Source organism: Psammomys obesus, unplaced genomic scaffold (assembly GCF_907164565.1).
Source record: "Psammomys obesus unplaced genomic scaffold, mPsaObe1.curated_primary_1811, whole genome shotgun sequence".
In the NCBI taxonomy this organism is placed as follows: domain Eukaryota; kingdom Metazoa; phylum Chordata; class Mammalia; order Rodentia; family Muridae; genus Psammomys; species Psammomys obesus.
Window position 1 is genome coordinate 3944470 of NW_026587216.1, and position 18114 is coordinate 3962583.

The window sequence follows — 18114 nt, forward strand, 5'->3', positions numbered from 1 at the left end:
CTATGTGCCACCTCTGTGTTTTCTGTATTTGCATATCATTTGTTATGGCCTTCACATTTTAATGTAAATATATTCATCTACCTTAATTGAATTAATTTTTGCATGGGCAAAATCTAAATTAATGCTGAAGGGCTAAAGCGTTCGTTAGAACATTGCATTGAAACGCCTAACTCTATTCCCAACCGAAGGGCTGACTGAGACCTGTACCTTCGGTTCATGGGTCTCTCGTGGGAAGATCATTGCTTTCAAGAAGAATCTGCCTTTTCCTTTCATTGGCCCAGGTGTTGGCATGGGGACTTTATAAAAATAAACTTTCTTTCTCACCGTCACTTGCATTTCTTTAACTATTTGGAGGCAGCTCCTTCTGTGTCTCCTTTCTTCTGGACCGGTACTCTGGCTTCCCTTGCTGCATGCTGGGTGCTGCTCCATCTCAGCCTCTCTCCATGTGGACCCAATGGACTTGGCTTTTCAATCCTGGTGTATACACGTCTTCTCTCCCCCCTTTTTTCTTCCTTCTTCTCTTCTTCCTCAGCCCATATATTTTTTTTTATTTTGAAATATTAAAACATGCCAAAAGTATATATAATGGATCTACATCTTAATAAAAACAATTAGGGGAAAAAATTCTGGCCAAGTGGTGCAAAGCCTTCCTTGTAATTTCAGGTTTGGGGAGACAAAGGCAGGAGGACCTGGAGTCTGGAGTTCAAGACTGGCCTAGACTTTCCAGTGAGAACTTACTTCCCTTTATTCCCCCAAAGCAAATAGTCTACCCACCATGTCCAACCTGAAGCCCAGTGTAACCCTGAAAGTGTCTCACACAAAGCTCTAAGCTTATTTAAACACTATATGATTGATTTTTTTTGCCACGCCCTTCCCCTAATGATCAAGAATGAACATTGTAGATGACAAGGTTCTGTCACAATGTCGAAAGGTTGGGCACGCCTGCCAGGTCAAGAAATGGACTATCTTACCCCCAGCCCTGGGTTTGTGACACCTTTCCCTCCTTCCTGTGTGTTCTGTTAGAGCCCCTGCGTACATCCTGCTACATGCTTTGTTTCTCCTGTCCATGTACTTGACTTAAATGATATTATACTATTTCCTGTTTTTCTTACTATCTTATAAGCCTCATGCTATTCTTTATATGGAGCTGCAATTCATGTTTATTTTATAGTATTGGATTTTATAAATATACCAGAGTACCCATTCTCCTGTTGACCAGCTCCCTTCCCAAAGCACAATTCTGACCCTGGACATCAATCTTCAGTTGAGTGCTGACTGCTACAGAGACAGAGATCTTGCTTTCTCATTTTAGACACTATTTCTCTGTTTAAGAAAATATTTTAGCTAGGCATGGTGGTGCATACCTTTAATCCCAGAACCCAGAAGACAAAGAGACACGTGGATCTCCATGAACTCCAGCCCAGCTTGGTCTACAAAGTGAGTTTCAGGACACCCAGAGCTGTTACACAGAAAAATCCTGTCCCTACAAACAAACAAACAACAAAAAAGTGTAATTGTCTGCGTCTTTATACACACGCACACACACACAAACATATATATGTTTATTTATATATGTGGTATATATACTTCAAGGTGCTCTTGAAGGCCAGAAGAGGGCAGCAGATCCTTTGGAGTTAAAGTTACAGGGGGTTGTGCAGCCTCCAGTGTGGGTGCTGGGAACTGAACTCTGGTCGTCTGCAAGAGTAGTACTCCGTCTACACTGATGGGACCTAAGACTGCACAGATTTAAAAAAAATTGCATTGCTTTCAGCCACAGTAGCCATCTTCCAGTAGTTAGCCAAAATGAGAAATGGAAGGGCACTTGCTCTATGGCCCCTAGGTCTTTTAGGAAACACACAATTGTTTCTTTGGTCCCATACATACAAAGCTACAGGAAGGGTGATACTGCAGCCATCAAGGGAGTGGCACTGTTCAAAAAGGAATGCCCCGTAAGTAGTACCAGCCCACACTACCCAGAGAGGTACACTTTGTGAGGACTGACGGGAAGGAGGCTGAGCAGCTGGAGCCCATTGCATACAAGTTCAAGGTCTGATGTACAAAAGAGAAATGCGGCACCCAGATTGTAAAGTGTTTTTAAGTTGAAGTATGGTTTCTTCTCCTTGAAAGAAAACGTTAACGAGGAAAAAAAAAAGTAATTACACCAGACTGTAAACTGACCTGTTGCTTTTGCAGAGTGGCACCTCTGCCCCATGCAGGGCACAGCTCTCACGGAGCTGGAGCAACCCTGCCGTGCTTTGAGCTCTGACATGTCTAGTCCCTGTGCTTCAAGCACCTGCCTTGTCTTTGACCTTTCTACGTAGCTCTAGCCCTCACTAAGTACATTCCCGGAAACCCGGACCTTCGTCTTCTATCTTACCACCCCGGGGCAGGGCACTTGGTCTTGTTATTGAGGAAGTATGAAAGAATATTTGTCTTGGGGGAGCATTTTCTTAGGTGTTTTAATATATCACTGGTCAGTCTGGACACGTTATCAGTATTCTTGGGTGTCCTTTATTTGTCCCTGGGTAGTTGTGTTTGTTTGACATGCCAGCACTCTTCCCTGTGCCATTGACATTATACTCCAGTTTATGTGAAAGGTCTTTATTTTATCTTATCCAACCTGAAGCTTGTTCCTGACAAAGAAGAGAAAGGACGATCTTTTCATAGTCTCTGGACTCTTTCTTCAATCCTTTCTGCCTTCAATTATTTTGGCTTGAAATGCAAAAGATATTTAGGCTCTAGAGAACCAAGGAAATTTTGAACAAGAATGACTGTCTTCCCTCCAATTTGGCAGCTCCTCCCTGTTTTGGTCTCCACGTGTCTTAGATGTCATGGTTGGGAGTATAGATATTGTCAGGATATGGCCTACAGATATGGTTTGCTTAGTCCTTAAAGTTCCAAACCTCAGAGCTAGCAAGAAAGTTGGAGAGGAAGCTGCCAGTATTCACCAAAGTGTCACATCATAAGCTTTATTTCACACTGATGTGAGATGAAGACCAGTCAAATAGAATGACTTTCTAAACTATTTGGTATATGTGAAAACCACGGATGGAAGCTGTGCTTATGAAATGATGTTTTGGTGTTTAAAAACAATAGAAAAAATCCTCCAGAGTCACAAAAGTTAAATCTCATATAAGTGTTGTTCTAGATAAATAACATGCGATTTTATTGGAAGCAACTTTTACCTTTGCTTCTTCGCGCCCACTGGAACTCACAGCTTTCACTGTTGCTCAACAGGCCTTTGAGTGTGTCACCCCCACATACTCCAGCTTCAAGAGCAACTTTGTGAAGAGGCTGTCTGCAAAGATTCCTGTGGCCAGCAGCCCAGTCACCACCAGATGGCAGCCCAGCCCAGCCAGGGACCTAGTAGTCTGTTCCTCTGCACAGGAGGGCTCTCCCTCCCACATCCCAGAATCTTCCAGACCTGTGCTGAAGAGAACGGCATCAGCGGACACCCAGACTCTAAGTGAGCCCAGTTTTAGGCTTTTAGCCAGTTTGCTAGTTTGCACATCAAGTCCAGATGTGGGTTGTACAAGCACAGGAGCTCCCACAGGCCATGTTTAGTTTGACACACATTGTGTTTCTAACCTTTCTATAGTGTAGTAATTGCCATGTTCATACATATGTTGTACTTTAAATATGGCTTGGAGAACGAATATATGTGTGTGTGTGTGTATGTATACATTCTTACAGGCATGTATTTCTGAATATTCTTTTGTTTTCAAGACTCTAGAATGTTAATGACTTTGATAAGTTTTCCGGTACATGAGAGTCTGAAAAAAAATATTTATAATGATATAATCAAGTTGAAATAGAAGCAAAGATGAAAGCAGGAGAGATGAGAGGAAACAAATGGAAAGTAGAGGAAGCAAGAGAGAAGTAGAAGGAAGACATTGTGATGCTCGCCCTGGGTGCTGGTGGGTAGGGTTTGCGTGCGTGGGGTGGGGGAGACCACCCTTCCTCCCACCCAAGCCCTGATATTATTAGCAGGATCCGTGATTTACCAGTCAGATCCTGAAATGGCTCTTTTTGGGATATTCTCATCGGGGACTATCCTTTGTAATTTCCATTCTTCAGGAGCAAAGTTTTCCACATTTCATCTACTGTCTTAATTCTTGTTCTACCCCTTCAAATGTCCCATGCAACATGACTTGTGACTTAGCATCTTTTCACTTCTCTCTCTCTCTTTAGATAGGGTCTTGCTGTATAGCCCTGGCTGGCATGGATCTCATTATGTAGTTCAGGCCTCAAACTTGCCACAGTTCTCCTGCCTCAAGCCTTCCAAGGGCTGAGTTGACAGGCCTGAGCCACTGTGCCCAGCTCAGCATGCTTGTTAGGACTGGTGTTGGCAGTCACCCCAGCATCTTCCTGAGGCATGTCAATGGTGCCGAAGACAGGCAGGAATGCAAATCTTTATAAACCAAGGAATTTACCACTTAGTGACAAGTACCACCACCAGAATTACCTGACTGTGGCGGGAGGAGTCTGAGGATTGTAGGAAATCTTTTGTGTTCCAGTGTGATTGAGGAAGTTTGGATAGTCATTGTTTTAGAGGAATTTCTTGCTAAAATTAGGGGCTTCCTGAATCTTTCCGAGTTTGAAATTAACTCACCACTTGTTTCTTAATAATAAAAATAATAACAAAACCAGTGTGTGAAAAATGGAAAATGTCACCCAACAGATTGTTAATCAAAAGGAGTTTGCATGAAAGCATTCCATCTCTCCTTTAGTTAATCCTGAGACACAACCACACACATGGATCCTAAGCACTTTGCTGGAGGTGTTTCATTTGTTTCAGAAGCGCACATTCAGAAGGTCCTTCTATCCCCTGTCTGTAGAGAAATCTCTCTGCAGAGAGATTCATTTGCAGTTATGCTCTGTGCAAAAATTGTTATCGCCTGCTTTCTGAGGTTAGAGACTCTGACAGCTTCTCTGCATAGCTTCCCCCTCTTTTTTAGTATTTGTGTGTGTGTGATCACGTGCTATGGTTTTTATATGGAAATCAGAAGACAACTTTGTGGAGTTGCTTCTCTCCTTTCAGCTTCATGTGGGTTTTAGGGATTGAACTCGGATTGTCAGGCTTTCATGACAAGTATCTTTATCTATGGAGCCATCTTGCTGGCTTTGAACCTAGCTTTTCTTTTGTCATTTGAGGTTCTGAGGCTTAACCTTTTCTCCCTATTCTTCTAAAAATAGCATATTAATAAAATGTTTTAAAGGAAGGAGCCTTGAGGGATATTTTATGTTTACATCCTCTCTCCTTCCTTAAACTAGTGTCCATCTCTTACATTTTTGGTTCTGGGAACTGGAGTGCCAGGCTGTAAGAACCCAAATGACAGTTCCTCAAGCTTATAGTTCTTCAAATGCAGAAAGGATTGTCATTTGTCCAAAGCTCAAGCTTTTCTGGAGAGCCCTTGACCCCGATGATATATATGGTAGATATTAATTTTTGATATATATTGTAGATATTTAGTCTTTGAGGATGGCTTGACAGGCATTCATTTGAAGTAAAAAATTTGGTAAAGGACTTTTTGAATCTTGATAAAAAATATATTCTAGTTTCATTTCTGTTGCTTGACAGTACTCTGGCCAACAAACAACAAACAAACAACAAAATACTTAGGAGAGGAGGGGTTTATTTATCTTACAATTCCAGGTCACACTCCATCATTTTGGTAGGCAGGATCTTTAAGCATCTAGTTTTATCATGTCCAAGAGCAGAGAGGGGATAAGTGTATGTGTACATGCCTACTTGATTGTTATCTTGTGCTTGGCTCCATTTCTTTACTTGTACACAGTTCAGAATCCCCTGCCTAGGGAATGGTGCTACCCACAGTGGGCTAGGCATTCCCACACCAATTAACTTAAGATAGTCTCCTACAGGCACAACACAGGCCAACCTCATGAAGACAAAACCTCAGTGACACTCTCCTCCCAGGTAATTGTGACAAGTTGACAGCTAAAGCCGATCATCATATAGAAACATATGAAAAATATTGTGTAAATAAAATTGACTTCTATTACTTAGAAAGTATTTACTATTGCTATTCCCAACTACTTTTATGACATTTTTCTGTAACAGGAAGGGGGAGGCAAGGTGATGCCCTAAGGATCTGTAGTGAAGACCAATGACTCACTCTGGCATTTCCTCTTGGCTCTGGAGGCCACTGGGGCAGTTTCTTGTGATGGCTCATGCACGAGTCCAGGGCTTTAACTAAGGCCCTGTCCATTCCTCTTTTTTCCCCCCTAGAATTTGGTGGGAGAACTCAGGCCTTCACATTCTAATCTACTGAGAAAGATGCAGCTAGCAGATTACTAATCCACATGACTGTGCTGTTATAAAAGCCAGCTTCAAGGCTAAATGACTTTCTTTCAGGATCCCACAACAAAGAATCACCGAAAACCCCAGCCAAAGGAATCTCTGAAATGAATAACTCCACTCTCTATTTTTGCAAGGCACCTCATTCAGAGGACAGAGGTGGAAAGGAAAATGTTGCCACCAAAGGCCAGGTAGGAGAAGAAGGCCCACACCCTGAGGAGCTTGGAAAACTGAGTTTTGAATATGGGGGTGGGGTGGGGGTTGCTTAGGTGCCCTTAGGAACTAGTAAGAAAACCATGAAACAAGTGAAAGACATGAATAGAGACACTTAACAAAAGAAAAATATCCCCCCTAGGACAAGAGGAAGTGTTGTAAGGACCACTCAGAGTGCAAAGGGGAACAACCACAAGAGAAGGGAAGATTGAAAATGTAGCAAGATTAGATACACATGCTTCCACCCAGCCAGCCAGCGGGGTGACTTGGTCTGTCCTAATGGGGCCGCCTAAAAAGTTCCTCAGCAGGAGTTTGTTTCTTCCTCTAACACAGATTTTCTCATGAGCTCCTTTCAGTTGAGAAATTTTATGTGACCCGGGGGGATATAAGTATATGGAATGAGCATACAAACCAAACATTTCCTAACAGCAAATCGTGAGAATTGCGATTTTAAAACATTTCCGATTATGCATGTGGCCTTATCATTTGTGAAGACTAAAGCAAACTTGCATGTTAATGACATGGGCGTGCTTGTTTATTTTGACATAAACATTAAACCTCAGCCGAATGGCTGAAATTAGAGGACGCAGAAGAGTTTTAGGATCTTTCAGATTTGATTTGGTGTTTGATTTTATAACTCTCGGTGCTGAGGATGCCGCTTTGTGTGAATAAATAGTGCAAAATGGCAGAAGCATGCTTAGGGCCATTTCAGAAATTGTTAGACATTCTGCCAAAATTCATTCATTGATTTTTTTTTCCCCCTAAGTGAAATTCAAGTTGGGAATTCAAACAGCAGTTTTTAAAATCAAATATTGTAACATAAATACAACCCAAAGGCATACTTCTTTGATACTTGGTTGCCGAGGAATGATAGTGGGAAAATACTAGTTTTTCTTAACGAAATGCTAGGTTCCTGTAAGACCAGAGAACCTCGTATGCGTGGTCAGGATGCTGCTGTTCACACTGCGCACCAGACTTGAATCTGAGCTGAGCTGGGATGTGTGGGCCGGTGTTTGCTGACGTCACGTGACATGCCGGACTTCTCAGTGCAAAGCGCCCATTCTGTGTGTTCGGAGCCGAGGCTGTGGTGAAGCTGTGTGAGGCAACAAGAGCAATCACTGAGGGAAACAACTTAGATCCCTTATGCATTCGATTTTGAATTACCTTTTGGTCATCGCATACTCAGAAACCCTTCACCGCTGCTGAATACTTCTCAGCCCCCACCTAACCTCTGTTAAAGAAACTATGCGCCTAAGCCAGTGCTTCTCAACCTGTGGGTCGTGACCCCTCTGGCGGTCAAATGACCCTTTCACAGGGGTCGCATATCAGATATCCTGCATATTAGATATTTGCTTTATGGCTCTTAACAGTAGCAAAGTTATAGTTTGGAAGTAGCCGCAAAATAATTTTATGATTGGGGTCACCACAATTACAGAGTCACTGGACTTTTCTGTCCTCCCATCCACACTGTTGGCGATAGAGTTGGTGGCTCGGTGGACACACAGTGGACTTGGCAGGACGCCTCTTGAAGCAGTTCTTAAACAGAAGCCCGGTGTCACTGAAGAGGCGGGGCAGACAATCTTGGGAACAGTGTTACTGTGCAGTGGCGTCTGCTGTCATGATTAGATGGAGATCAGACAACCTTCAGAGCGGCGAAGACAGCTCGACAGGAAACACATGCCATCTTCCTGGGATCCTCACTGATCCCCTGGAGGGTGTTGTCGCAGCATGAGCCTGAGTAGTTATTGAAACTTCCAGAACTCATATTAATTGATCTGGTCCTCAGTTGCTAGTGGCCAGTTGCTAGTGAAGGTATCATATAGACCTCACATAAGAAAGGTTACCTGTGGGCACCTACAGATCGGATGTTGGACGACGCCTTTGTCAGCTCTGTGGGATTGTCTGGGTTTCTGAAGAGATGAGTCTATAAAGTCTTTTACATCTGAGACAGACACCACACTGAGCTACTGACCAGCAGGCTGGTTAGGGATGTTGTTTTATGTCAGTGGTTCTTAGCTAAGAACTGTTCTCTGCCCCATGGCACATTTGGTGTGTTTTCCATCGTCATGGCTCTGGGGAAGGGCTCTGTAGTGGGTCAGGCGAGCTCTGCTGCTGAGCACACTGGGAAGCATGGGACAGCCCCCACAACAAAACACAACTACCTGCCTTGACGTGCCAGTGGAGTCAAGACTGGGAAACTGCTCCGTAGTCAGTTGTTCTGTGTTGAATACACAAGAGCCCGGACTCATTGGCTGGCAATGCTTGCTTTTGATTAGTTGAGGAGTGAGTGGATTCAGGGCACTCTCCTCACTAGTGAGTCAGTGTCACATTAAGGGAAGCTAGCAAAGCACTTCCTCTTGGCATTATTCAACCAAGAGTGAACCCAGATTTGAATTCTCTAAGTCAGTCTCTGCTTTCCTTCCTCATCGTGTGTCAGTTGTATGACTCCGAATCTGTGACTGCCTAGATGCTATCTAGTGAAGCTATCCTTGTCCTTGTACCTGTGTCTGTCCCAATGTGTCTGTCTGTCTTTGTGGATGTCTGAGTGTGCGTCCCTTAGCAAAGGTTTTGCTCTTACTTTACTGAGCAGCAGAGAAAGTATCACATGAGGAAGGAATGAAGGTGGATGCTGGACAAAAACCTGTGACAGAGTCTTACAAGGGATTGAGTTATTGACCCCAACTGACCCTGATAACAAACAGTACTTCAAAACTCCGTTGTTTATAAAACAGTATTTGTATGTTGCAGCCAAGGTTTACAGCAGATGCTCATCCTATAAGGCTGCTGTCAGTTTCCATTTGCCATTTCAAGAAAATGGTTATCACAACACAGCACATTTTTCTGGGTCAGGGACATGGAAGAGCACATCACTTATGATGGGCATTACTTTAGGTTGTAAGAGCTGATTACATGGGAAATCGGAGGCAAGTAAGGTTAAATGTTGCATTGTTCTCTTAAAGGCAGGTTAAACAAACAGGCTGAGCACACAGTAAGATAGTAGTCTTTAAAAAGAAAGATTTATTTATTAGTTATTATGTATAGCATGTTCTGCCAGCGTATGTGCCTGCACGCCAGAAGAGGGCACCAGATCTCATTGCAGATGGTTGTGAGCCACCATGTGGTTGCCGGGAACTGAATTCAGGACCTTTGGAAGATCGGCCAGTGCTCTTAACCTCTGAGCCATCTCTCCAGCCCTACAACAGCAGTCTTAAGTGACCTCAAGGTGCGCTACTAACTCTGGCTGTGAGGTCCAACAAAAGTTCCAGTCTCTCAGAATGTAAGAGATATTTTCCTCACAATACATTGCCACAGAGGAGGAAACCAAAATATTCAAACATGCTTATAAAGACAATTATGTCTGGGCTGTGGAGACTGAAAAAGAATCTTCTCTGCTTTACTTATTTATCATTATATTTCTTGAAAATGCCAATACATGTTTTTCTTTGCATTTTTCCCCTCTAATTTTGATGAAAGTTGGGCAAAAGGATTTTAGGAGAACATTCTATGTCCTGCCCAATAAAACATGAACATGTTTCTTTGATCATGTTTCTTTAAGGTTGGCTATTCCCATTTCTCACTAGTAAAGGGGCTGTTGCCTTGTGATTGGATCATTTACTAAGTCAGTGTTTGGGCCAGAAGAATAAAGAAAGGCTTTTAGCTTAGCTCAGTAATCCCTGCTGTACGGAGTTACTGAGGCTGAAAGTCGTCTTTGTGAGAGTCTCAGGACTGCTCATCACACTGTGAGAACTTCAGTGAACACTACTGAGCACTCAGTTGTATAATCTTTACCCGTCACATCCAAGATGCACACATGTGCTCCTAAAGAAGTGTTTTCTGTATGTGCATTTGTTTCCAGAAATGCCTACAGCGGCTATTTTCATCCCAGGTGGGAGTTCAGCAAATCGATGGGAAAATGCATCTCTGTGAGGACTCTCGATGTGTCTAGACAGGTACAGGGCAGAGACTCGTGATATGCTTTGCTCCAGCCATCCTTTGTCCCTGCCTCTTTCATTCCTTCCTTACTGTAAAGTGTTATTTATATTCATTAGATTAAATCAACACAATTTGCATAACTCTCATAATTCTCTGCTCTGGCTACTTTTACTCCTAAGTCAGATTTGCTACAAGTTATCATCGCTACAAGGGGTTTTCTAGGCTCTTCATCCCGTTCCCTTGAATTTGTTGGTTCTTCTGTCAATATTATCTATCCTGTCCCAATTCCTGCTGCTTGTTAGTGAGTCTTGAAGTTTGCTAATGTTGGTCTTCTCACCTTGTTCTCATCCTTCAGTACTTACATGTTCCTCTGTGTCACTGGGAGATGGCTATTTCTTGTAATTTTAGACTTTATGGGGATTCTGCACCAGAGGAAAACTCAGGTCTCCTCTTGCCTTATTGATTCTTCAGTTTCTGGATGTGTTTTTGTTATACTTTGCAAAGCCAGACCAAATTCATTAGCGAGTGTCCATATCCTATTATATCATATATTATATTAATAATATATAATTATATGTAATAAATTATGTATACTTAATATGTAGTAACAAATAAAAGCAATATTTTTGTTAATTAATAAAGAGATTATTTGTATTAATCTAGCACATAATATATAAAAAACATGTAACAATAACATATAACATGTAATATAATATATTGATATGCTAATATGTTAATTACATTTTATGTTATATTAATATATTTATATATTATAACATTATATAATATATTAAAACAGTATATTTCAACATAACATAATTTAATAAAAATATAAAATATTAGTTATATCAAAATACAAGAATATATTGGTTAATATCATTTATCATGCTAAATAATATATTAAATTTTAGATTAAATTATACACTGTTAGAAGCCTCCTTTTCTACTCCAGCTGTCTTACCTGCTTGTCTTTCTATATCTATTTAACATGTCTATGAGGCTGTTGTTTCCCACTGGCACCTGTTTCTCACTGACATGACCACGCGCTCCCTCATTCCACTTTCGTCTTTTCCTTGGTGTCCCTCTGCCAGTCAGGACAACAGGCTGCTGACGTGGCCCGGCTGCATAGCTGTCACCCCGGGGCTCCTCTCCAGTGTGCTGCCTTTGTCCCTTTCTCAATAACCAGATGAGGGGATCAGTGGGGGGTTTCTAGGCTCTTCATCCTGTTCTCTGGAATTTGTTGGTTCTTCTGTCAATATTATCCTGTCCCAATTCCTGCTGCTTGTTAGTGAGTCTTGCAGTTTGCTAATGTTGGTCTTCTCACTTTGTTCTCATCCTTTAGTATGTTTTGACCATTTTTACTCTTTGTGTCTCCGTATGGCTTAGGATTACCTTACCAATATCCAATTCTGAGAGTTTGATTGTGACTGCATTGACTCTATTGATTAAATTGGGAGGGACTGACACGTGGACATGAGTTCTCTTACCCTTTTATGTGCAAATACCTCCCTACATAGTATTCTTTTTTTCTTTCACTGAAGTTTTTAATGTTGTTTTTCATATTTCACATGCTCCTTTTGAGATTTATACTTAAGCATTTAAATTTTTGGCTAATAATATAAATACTATTTGTTTTGAGTTTTAAATTCCATTTGACGGCATATAAGAATGCATCGACTTTCATATGTTACCTTTATATTTTTTATTTTAGTATAATCACCTCATTAGAGGAGCTGTTTCTTCTTTTTGTTTTTGTTAATTGATTGATTGGTTGGCTGATGGTGTGTGAGTGTGTGTGTGAGTATTGTTGGGGCTTGAATTCCAGTCTTTGTACATGTTAAGCAAGCACTCTGTATGAAGCTCCATCCTTATCTCTGTGGTTAATGCTTTGAGTATTGATTTTATTAAACCTTTTATAACCTTTTGTCAGTAGGCCTGAATGTTTCCAGTAACTTAAAGTTCTGACAGTTGCGGGTATTCATAGTGAACCCCAAGACAGGCATTTATGAGTAACCATTGGCTTTCTTGGTACAGTACTGTGAAACTTTCAAGCTTTTATTAGAAACCATTTAGTCACAGATCCCACAAGTCACTTGAGTTATATTGTTTCCTGTTGATGTCTGTATATCTATGTCATTATCGGTTTGATCAAGAGTTGAGGCTAGAGATGAAAAGACAGTGGCCAGTGGTTTGGACTTAGTGGGGTCTTCTGATGGAAACTTAAAACAGAACAAATGATAGAATCACAAACCCAAATAAGTTTAGTAGTGTATTCTACTACAGTAATATTAAGAGAAAAAGTTAAAATCAATAAATCAACAACTCTTTATGAACAAAGACAGAATGGGGCTTAGGTCTGCTAGGTCAGCGTGGCTGGGATGAATATGCACACATACAAAATTCACTTTCTTTAAAAAAATCTCAAAGGACAGAATGAATATTCAAAGCATGACATGGTACTCTGTGTGTCCTTCGTGAGATCTTTTATCTACTTACCTGTCATATGTGTACTCTTTATTGAAAAGTGTCATTGAATAATTTTTAACTCTAATTTAAAATCCATACTGAACCCTTTTGTATTTTTTCCTCCTGTACTCTTTGTGTCACAATTTTATATAGGAGTGACTACTTTCTTTATCACTCCATAATCACTTAATACCTATGGGGAAAATATTGTATTTGTGGGATCTTAGAGATGTGCTCATTTCCTGTAGGTTGTCAGAGATGAATCCTTCCATCTGAGGAGGTTTGGCAGTGTCCACCATTCCATACGCCAACCGGAGGTGAAGATTCATCTCACGGGTCTTCGAAATGACCACTGTAAGTCACTGCTTAGATTCCCGGTTGAGCATCTGAAATAACAAGACGCAGCCAGTGCTCTGACCTAAGCCCGAAGTCTGATTCCAGAAGAGCCAGATGGTCCATATGTTTCGCATCCACATGGCGTACCAGGCAACGATGGTTAATGTAACTGGCCTGTTTTGTGTACTACTTTAACTTTTAGGAACGGGTATTGGTGGTGGTGGGACAAAAATATGTGACTCACTAATACATATTAAAAATATTAGCACGAACTGGACTGATGCTGACCTACTCTTACATGTGGATTTTAAATGTCAGTTATGTCTAATCCGTTACACAGTCACAGTGTGTGTGGTAAGTGCCTCTCATAATCTCGTTTGGAAGACAGTGCTCATTCACACAGAACTGACTACCCATGTGCCAATGTAGGATGCGAATAGTGCGTTATAGATCTCAGTGAGTTCAGAAACACTCTAGAGATACACAGACTTAAGCTGCATCCTGGAAGATGGATAAGACTTGTAAGGGTAGGGGGGAGATGAGGGCATTTTTGATCTTGTAAGAGCAAAGGCAGCGTTTTGGGAATTGCTGATAACGGTAGCCAAGAGGACATGTTGGGATGGAGCCATTGGTAGATAGACGCAGATCATAGAGAAATTCAAGAGTCAGGTGTAGAACTTTAATTTGGGATTTGCTAAGAAAAATTTAGAAAGAAGGCAGACTGTGTGTGTTATACTGTGCACATAAAGTACAGAACATATTTTTCAGAAGAGAGCCACCAAAGAATCAAGGATGAATTTTTTTTGAAGTAGGAGAGTGAAACCGTCAAGAAGACAGTTTGGAGAGAGAAAACTGCTTCAAACTCTTCATGAAAGGAGTTAGCATGACATGGAGGAGCCTTGGCAGATTATTGACAGTGAAGTTAATCACCGAAATAAAGGATAAACTGGCGTGGAGGGTGGTTGATTAGGGCTGAGAGCAAGGACTGTGGTGAGCTCTCCTGGAGAGGGAGGGAGAGAAAGAGGGAGTGGGCACATCCACAAAGAGGAAGGAGCCGAGGAAACAGTTCTCCACATCACACTCAGTGTTCTTTACTGCTGTGACCAACCGGGGGGTATAAATCCTCAACAAAATTTAAAAACTGAAAACCTGCATTAATATTAATAGGCAACTTTTTTGGCCCACCTTTTCTCCAAGCCATCGCTCTTCTCTATCCTCCTCTCAACAGTAAAACTTGTCAACAGATGTTCATATTGGCAGGTTCTCTCTCTTTCCAGGCTGTCTCCAGCCCACTGCAGTGCGAGGGTCTAAATCTTACCATTGTGTTCATTGAAGCTGCCCTTCTAAATACCTAACTTAGGACAGCTGTTTCATGATTCTTCTGGCTTACCTGTTATATGTGTCTTTTTAAAATGAACATGTAGGCCTCCTGGCTTTATAACCACTGTGTTCTGGCCCTTTGGCTGGTTCCTGGTCCTCTTTTATACCGCCTATATTCTAAATGTTGGTGTGCCCAAGGCTCATTTCTTGCCTATTTTCTACTTCTGCTCTACTTTAACTGACTTACTGATTTTTGGGCTGGATTTCTTTATTGTGTGTTTATATTTATTGTTATATTACATTGTAAACACTATGTTCCCAAGTAACTGTATCTGTCATGTGTTTTACATGACATCCTTTGAAAGCTATTCCATTGTTAAAACTTTTATAAAATAAACACTTGGGCCGAAAAGATGACTCAGTAGATAAAGCACTTGTCCTGCAAGCATGAAGCCCAGCATTGACTTCTAGAACCTGCAAAACATCTGAGCAGGCATGTTGTTGGCTGGCTGCCTGCAATCCAGCACTCAGGAGGCAGAGATGGGGATTCCTTGGGCAAGCTGGCTAGCCAAACTAGCCAGAACTGAGGGATTCCAGGTTCTGCAACAGACTCAGATTCAGTGTAAAAAAAAAAAAAAAGAATTGAAGGAAACTGTCAATGAAGGAAACTGTCAGTTGAAGCCTTCATACATGCATAGGCACAATTGAACATGCATACACACAAGCACACAAGTAACACACACATACACACAAAATAAAATTTAAAAAAATATTTTTTTCAAGAGGGAAAAACAGTCCTTTGTGTTTGCTCAAATATTTTGCCATTTCCAATGTTCTTAATTCTTGAAGATTTAACCTTTTCTTGGTAGTAGGCAGGGTTCTTTGGAGAAGTCAAGTCAGTAGAATGCAAGTATATTATAAAAAGGGGGTTGTTATATTGCCTTATACAGGCCGAGGAGTCTAACAATGGCTGTCTACACAGAGGAGCTGAGAGGCAGCAGCTGCTTGGTCCACAAGGCTGGATGCCCTAGCATCCACAGCCCAGTGCTGAAGGCTGGAGTAGAGTCTGATGTCAGAGTTCAATGACAGCAGCATCAGAGACAGGAAGAAGAAACAAAGGCAGCCAGGCCCCAGTCATGCTGTCCTTGGATTTCTGTCTGGAAGGTGTCTGAAAGAACTCTGAGCAGTTCTTTCTCCCTCAGTTGGCCTCTCTGTTAACATCCTCACAGTACATGGCAGAGCTGTGTCTTGTAGGTGCTTTCGGATCCTGTTGAGCTACATAGCAAGATCAACAAACAACCCTCTTAAATAACTTCTCCTTATTCTAGAGGGCTCCTTTTAGCATTTCTTGTTGATCAGATCAATTGGCAGTGATGTCTCAGATTTTTCATGTTTAATTTCATGACATTCTTGCTGGACATAGAATTCTGAGTTGGAAGATCTTGCTTTTGGTGTTTGAAAGATACTGCTCCATTCATTTTTGGTTTCTCTTATTTCTGGTGAAAAGTGTAGAGTCATTTTAAGCCTCCCTGTCATTGAGCATAGACATGATGGGCTCTGCTGGAGGCTCCACTGTAGCTGCTAGATTAGGACAACGCCACACAAGAAAAGAAATATAAAGTGAAAACTTCTCCTTTAGGGTAGGTGGGTTGAATCTTCATGCTTTGACCTCCTGACTCAGTTTACCTGTTTGTCCTTTTAAGGGTCCTCAGGGATTTGACTTTAATATGTAGCGGGAGGAATGTCCCACAGAGGGCTTAATCTACTAAACAGAACTGGTGTGCCTCACAAGTGTATGCTGGTGCATGTCAGGCATGACAGGCCCCTCTGAGGTGTCAGAGATAAGCCAGCTGACATTGCATCAAGTGGTTGTAACAGACACTTCCTCACGGCAGTCAACAGGAGGCTGAGCGATGGCTCGGCAGTGAAGAGTTACTCTTGCAGAGGACCTGAGTTCGATTCCCAGTGCAGCTCATAACCACCTCTGGCGTCAGCTCTCGGGACCTGATGCTGTTGTTTATCCTCCGTGGGCACCTGCATTCATGTGCTCATATCCCTGCCCTTCCTCCATTTACACTACCCAAAACTAGAATTTTGGGGGCTGGAGAAATGGCTCCGTGAGTAAAAGCGCCTCAGAGCATCCAGATTTGGTTCTCAGTACCCACATGTGCCACTCACAGCCGTCTGCAACTCTGGTTTTCAGACATGTTCTTCTGGCCTCTTCAGGCACGGCATACGTGTTGTTGTTCACACACATACATGCAAGCAACACACACACACACCAATAAATATCGGAAAAACAAAATTTCAAAAGGAACTCTCCTAAGTGTAAGGTAAAGACAGCTGCTGAGAACTTTCGAGACATCATAAGTGAGCTACTGTTCCTTCTAAATATACTTAGCTTGATGGTGTTTTGTTTTGTGTTTTTTTTTTTTAAAGAAGGAAATGATAGTATGATTACCCATATAGATAGGACCCAAGGGTATTTTTATAAAAATTATGTGGCATTAATTTTTAGAGATCTACTAGCTGAGATACATCTGTACTTACCGTGGCGGATGAATACACTCAGTCATAAAAAAAAAAAAAAGACAATTTTACACAAGTTTGTTTGAGCATAAATGCTAAGCATTCTCATTAGACTATGAGTCTTGAACCAGATTCTGTTTCAGTTTTTATCTTCAGATTTTAGTGATCTGCTTTCTTTCAGGGCTTTGTTGGGCATCTGTCCATGGCAAAGGTATTAATCTCTCCCCTTTTCCTTTGAAGCTGTTAAGTTAAAAATATTTCCAGTTGGCTGCATGATCATGCTAATTAAGGTTTGTCCTCACATAGACCTCAATATCCTGGACTGGAATTCTCAGAATCTTGTTGCCATTGCCCTCGGGTCCTCTATATACATTTGGAACGGGCAGAACCACAGTTGGATTGAAAATATAGACTTAAGTGTCTTCTGTAATTATGCATCAGCCGTGTCCTGGATGAGCGAGGGATCATGCCTGGCTGTTGGCACCAGCGAGGGAGAAGTGCAAGTACTGGAAACATTTCTTCCTGGCGTCTTCTGGGCAGTTACTAGTTAACTTCTAACAGCATATCAATATAGAGAAACTAGATTAAGTGAGGTACCTGGAGCTACGGTTAGAAAAAAAATCTTTCTAACTCACGTTGGATTTACAAAGCCTCTAGTTTGGGAATCTGGGAGAGAGGAGGACGCCTTTTCAGATTTTGTTCACCTGAAGCTATGATAGGAGAAGAGTGATGTAACATGACTTTTATTTCCTGATAGGCTGCCAGAGACGATTATCTGTCAAATGTCTGTCAGGTTATGTAATTCCTTACATAACCATCACTGTGACTGCTTTTCAGTGGTGTGAAGAATATTGCCTGGGTGCTAGATAACACTGGAGGCCAGGCTGTTCTGAGGTCTTCTTACCCCGTAGTTAGCCTTCCTCACTTGAGTCACGCTATCTTCTGTACAAGGCAAGAATGGAGTCTCAGTAGAAAACTGAGTTCTGACTCCAGGAAGT

General features: G+C 41.6%; 1 protein-coding gene across 1 annotated transcript in view; it reads left to right on the forward strand.

Annotated features, from left to right (window-relative positions):
- The first annotated feature begins 889 nt into the window (after positions 1-889).
- Positions 890-18114, forward strand: part of Cdc20b (cell division cycle 20B) — a 31307-nt gene continuing 14082 nt past the window's right edge. The window contains 6 exon segments of the mRNA XM_055603554.1: positions 890-931; positions 3238-3466; positions 6377-6510; positions 10389-10499; positions 13180-13285; positions 17423-17619. Coding sequence (XP_055459529.1) covers positions 890-931; positions 3238-3466; positions 6377-6510; positions 10389-10499; positions 13180-13285; positions 17423-17619 — 819 coding nt within the window.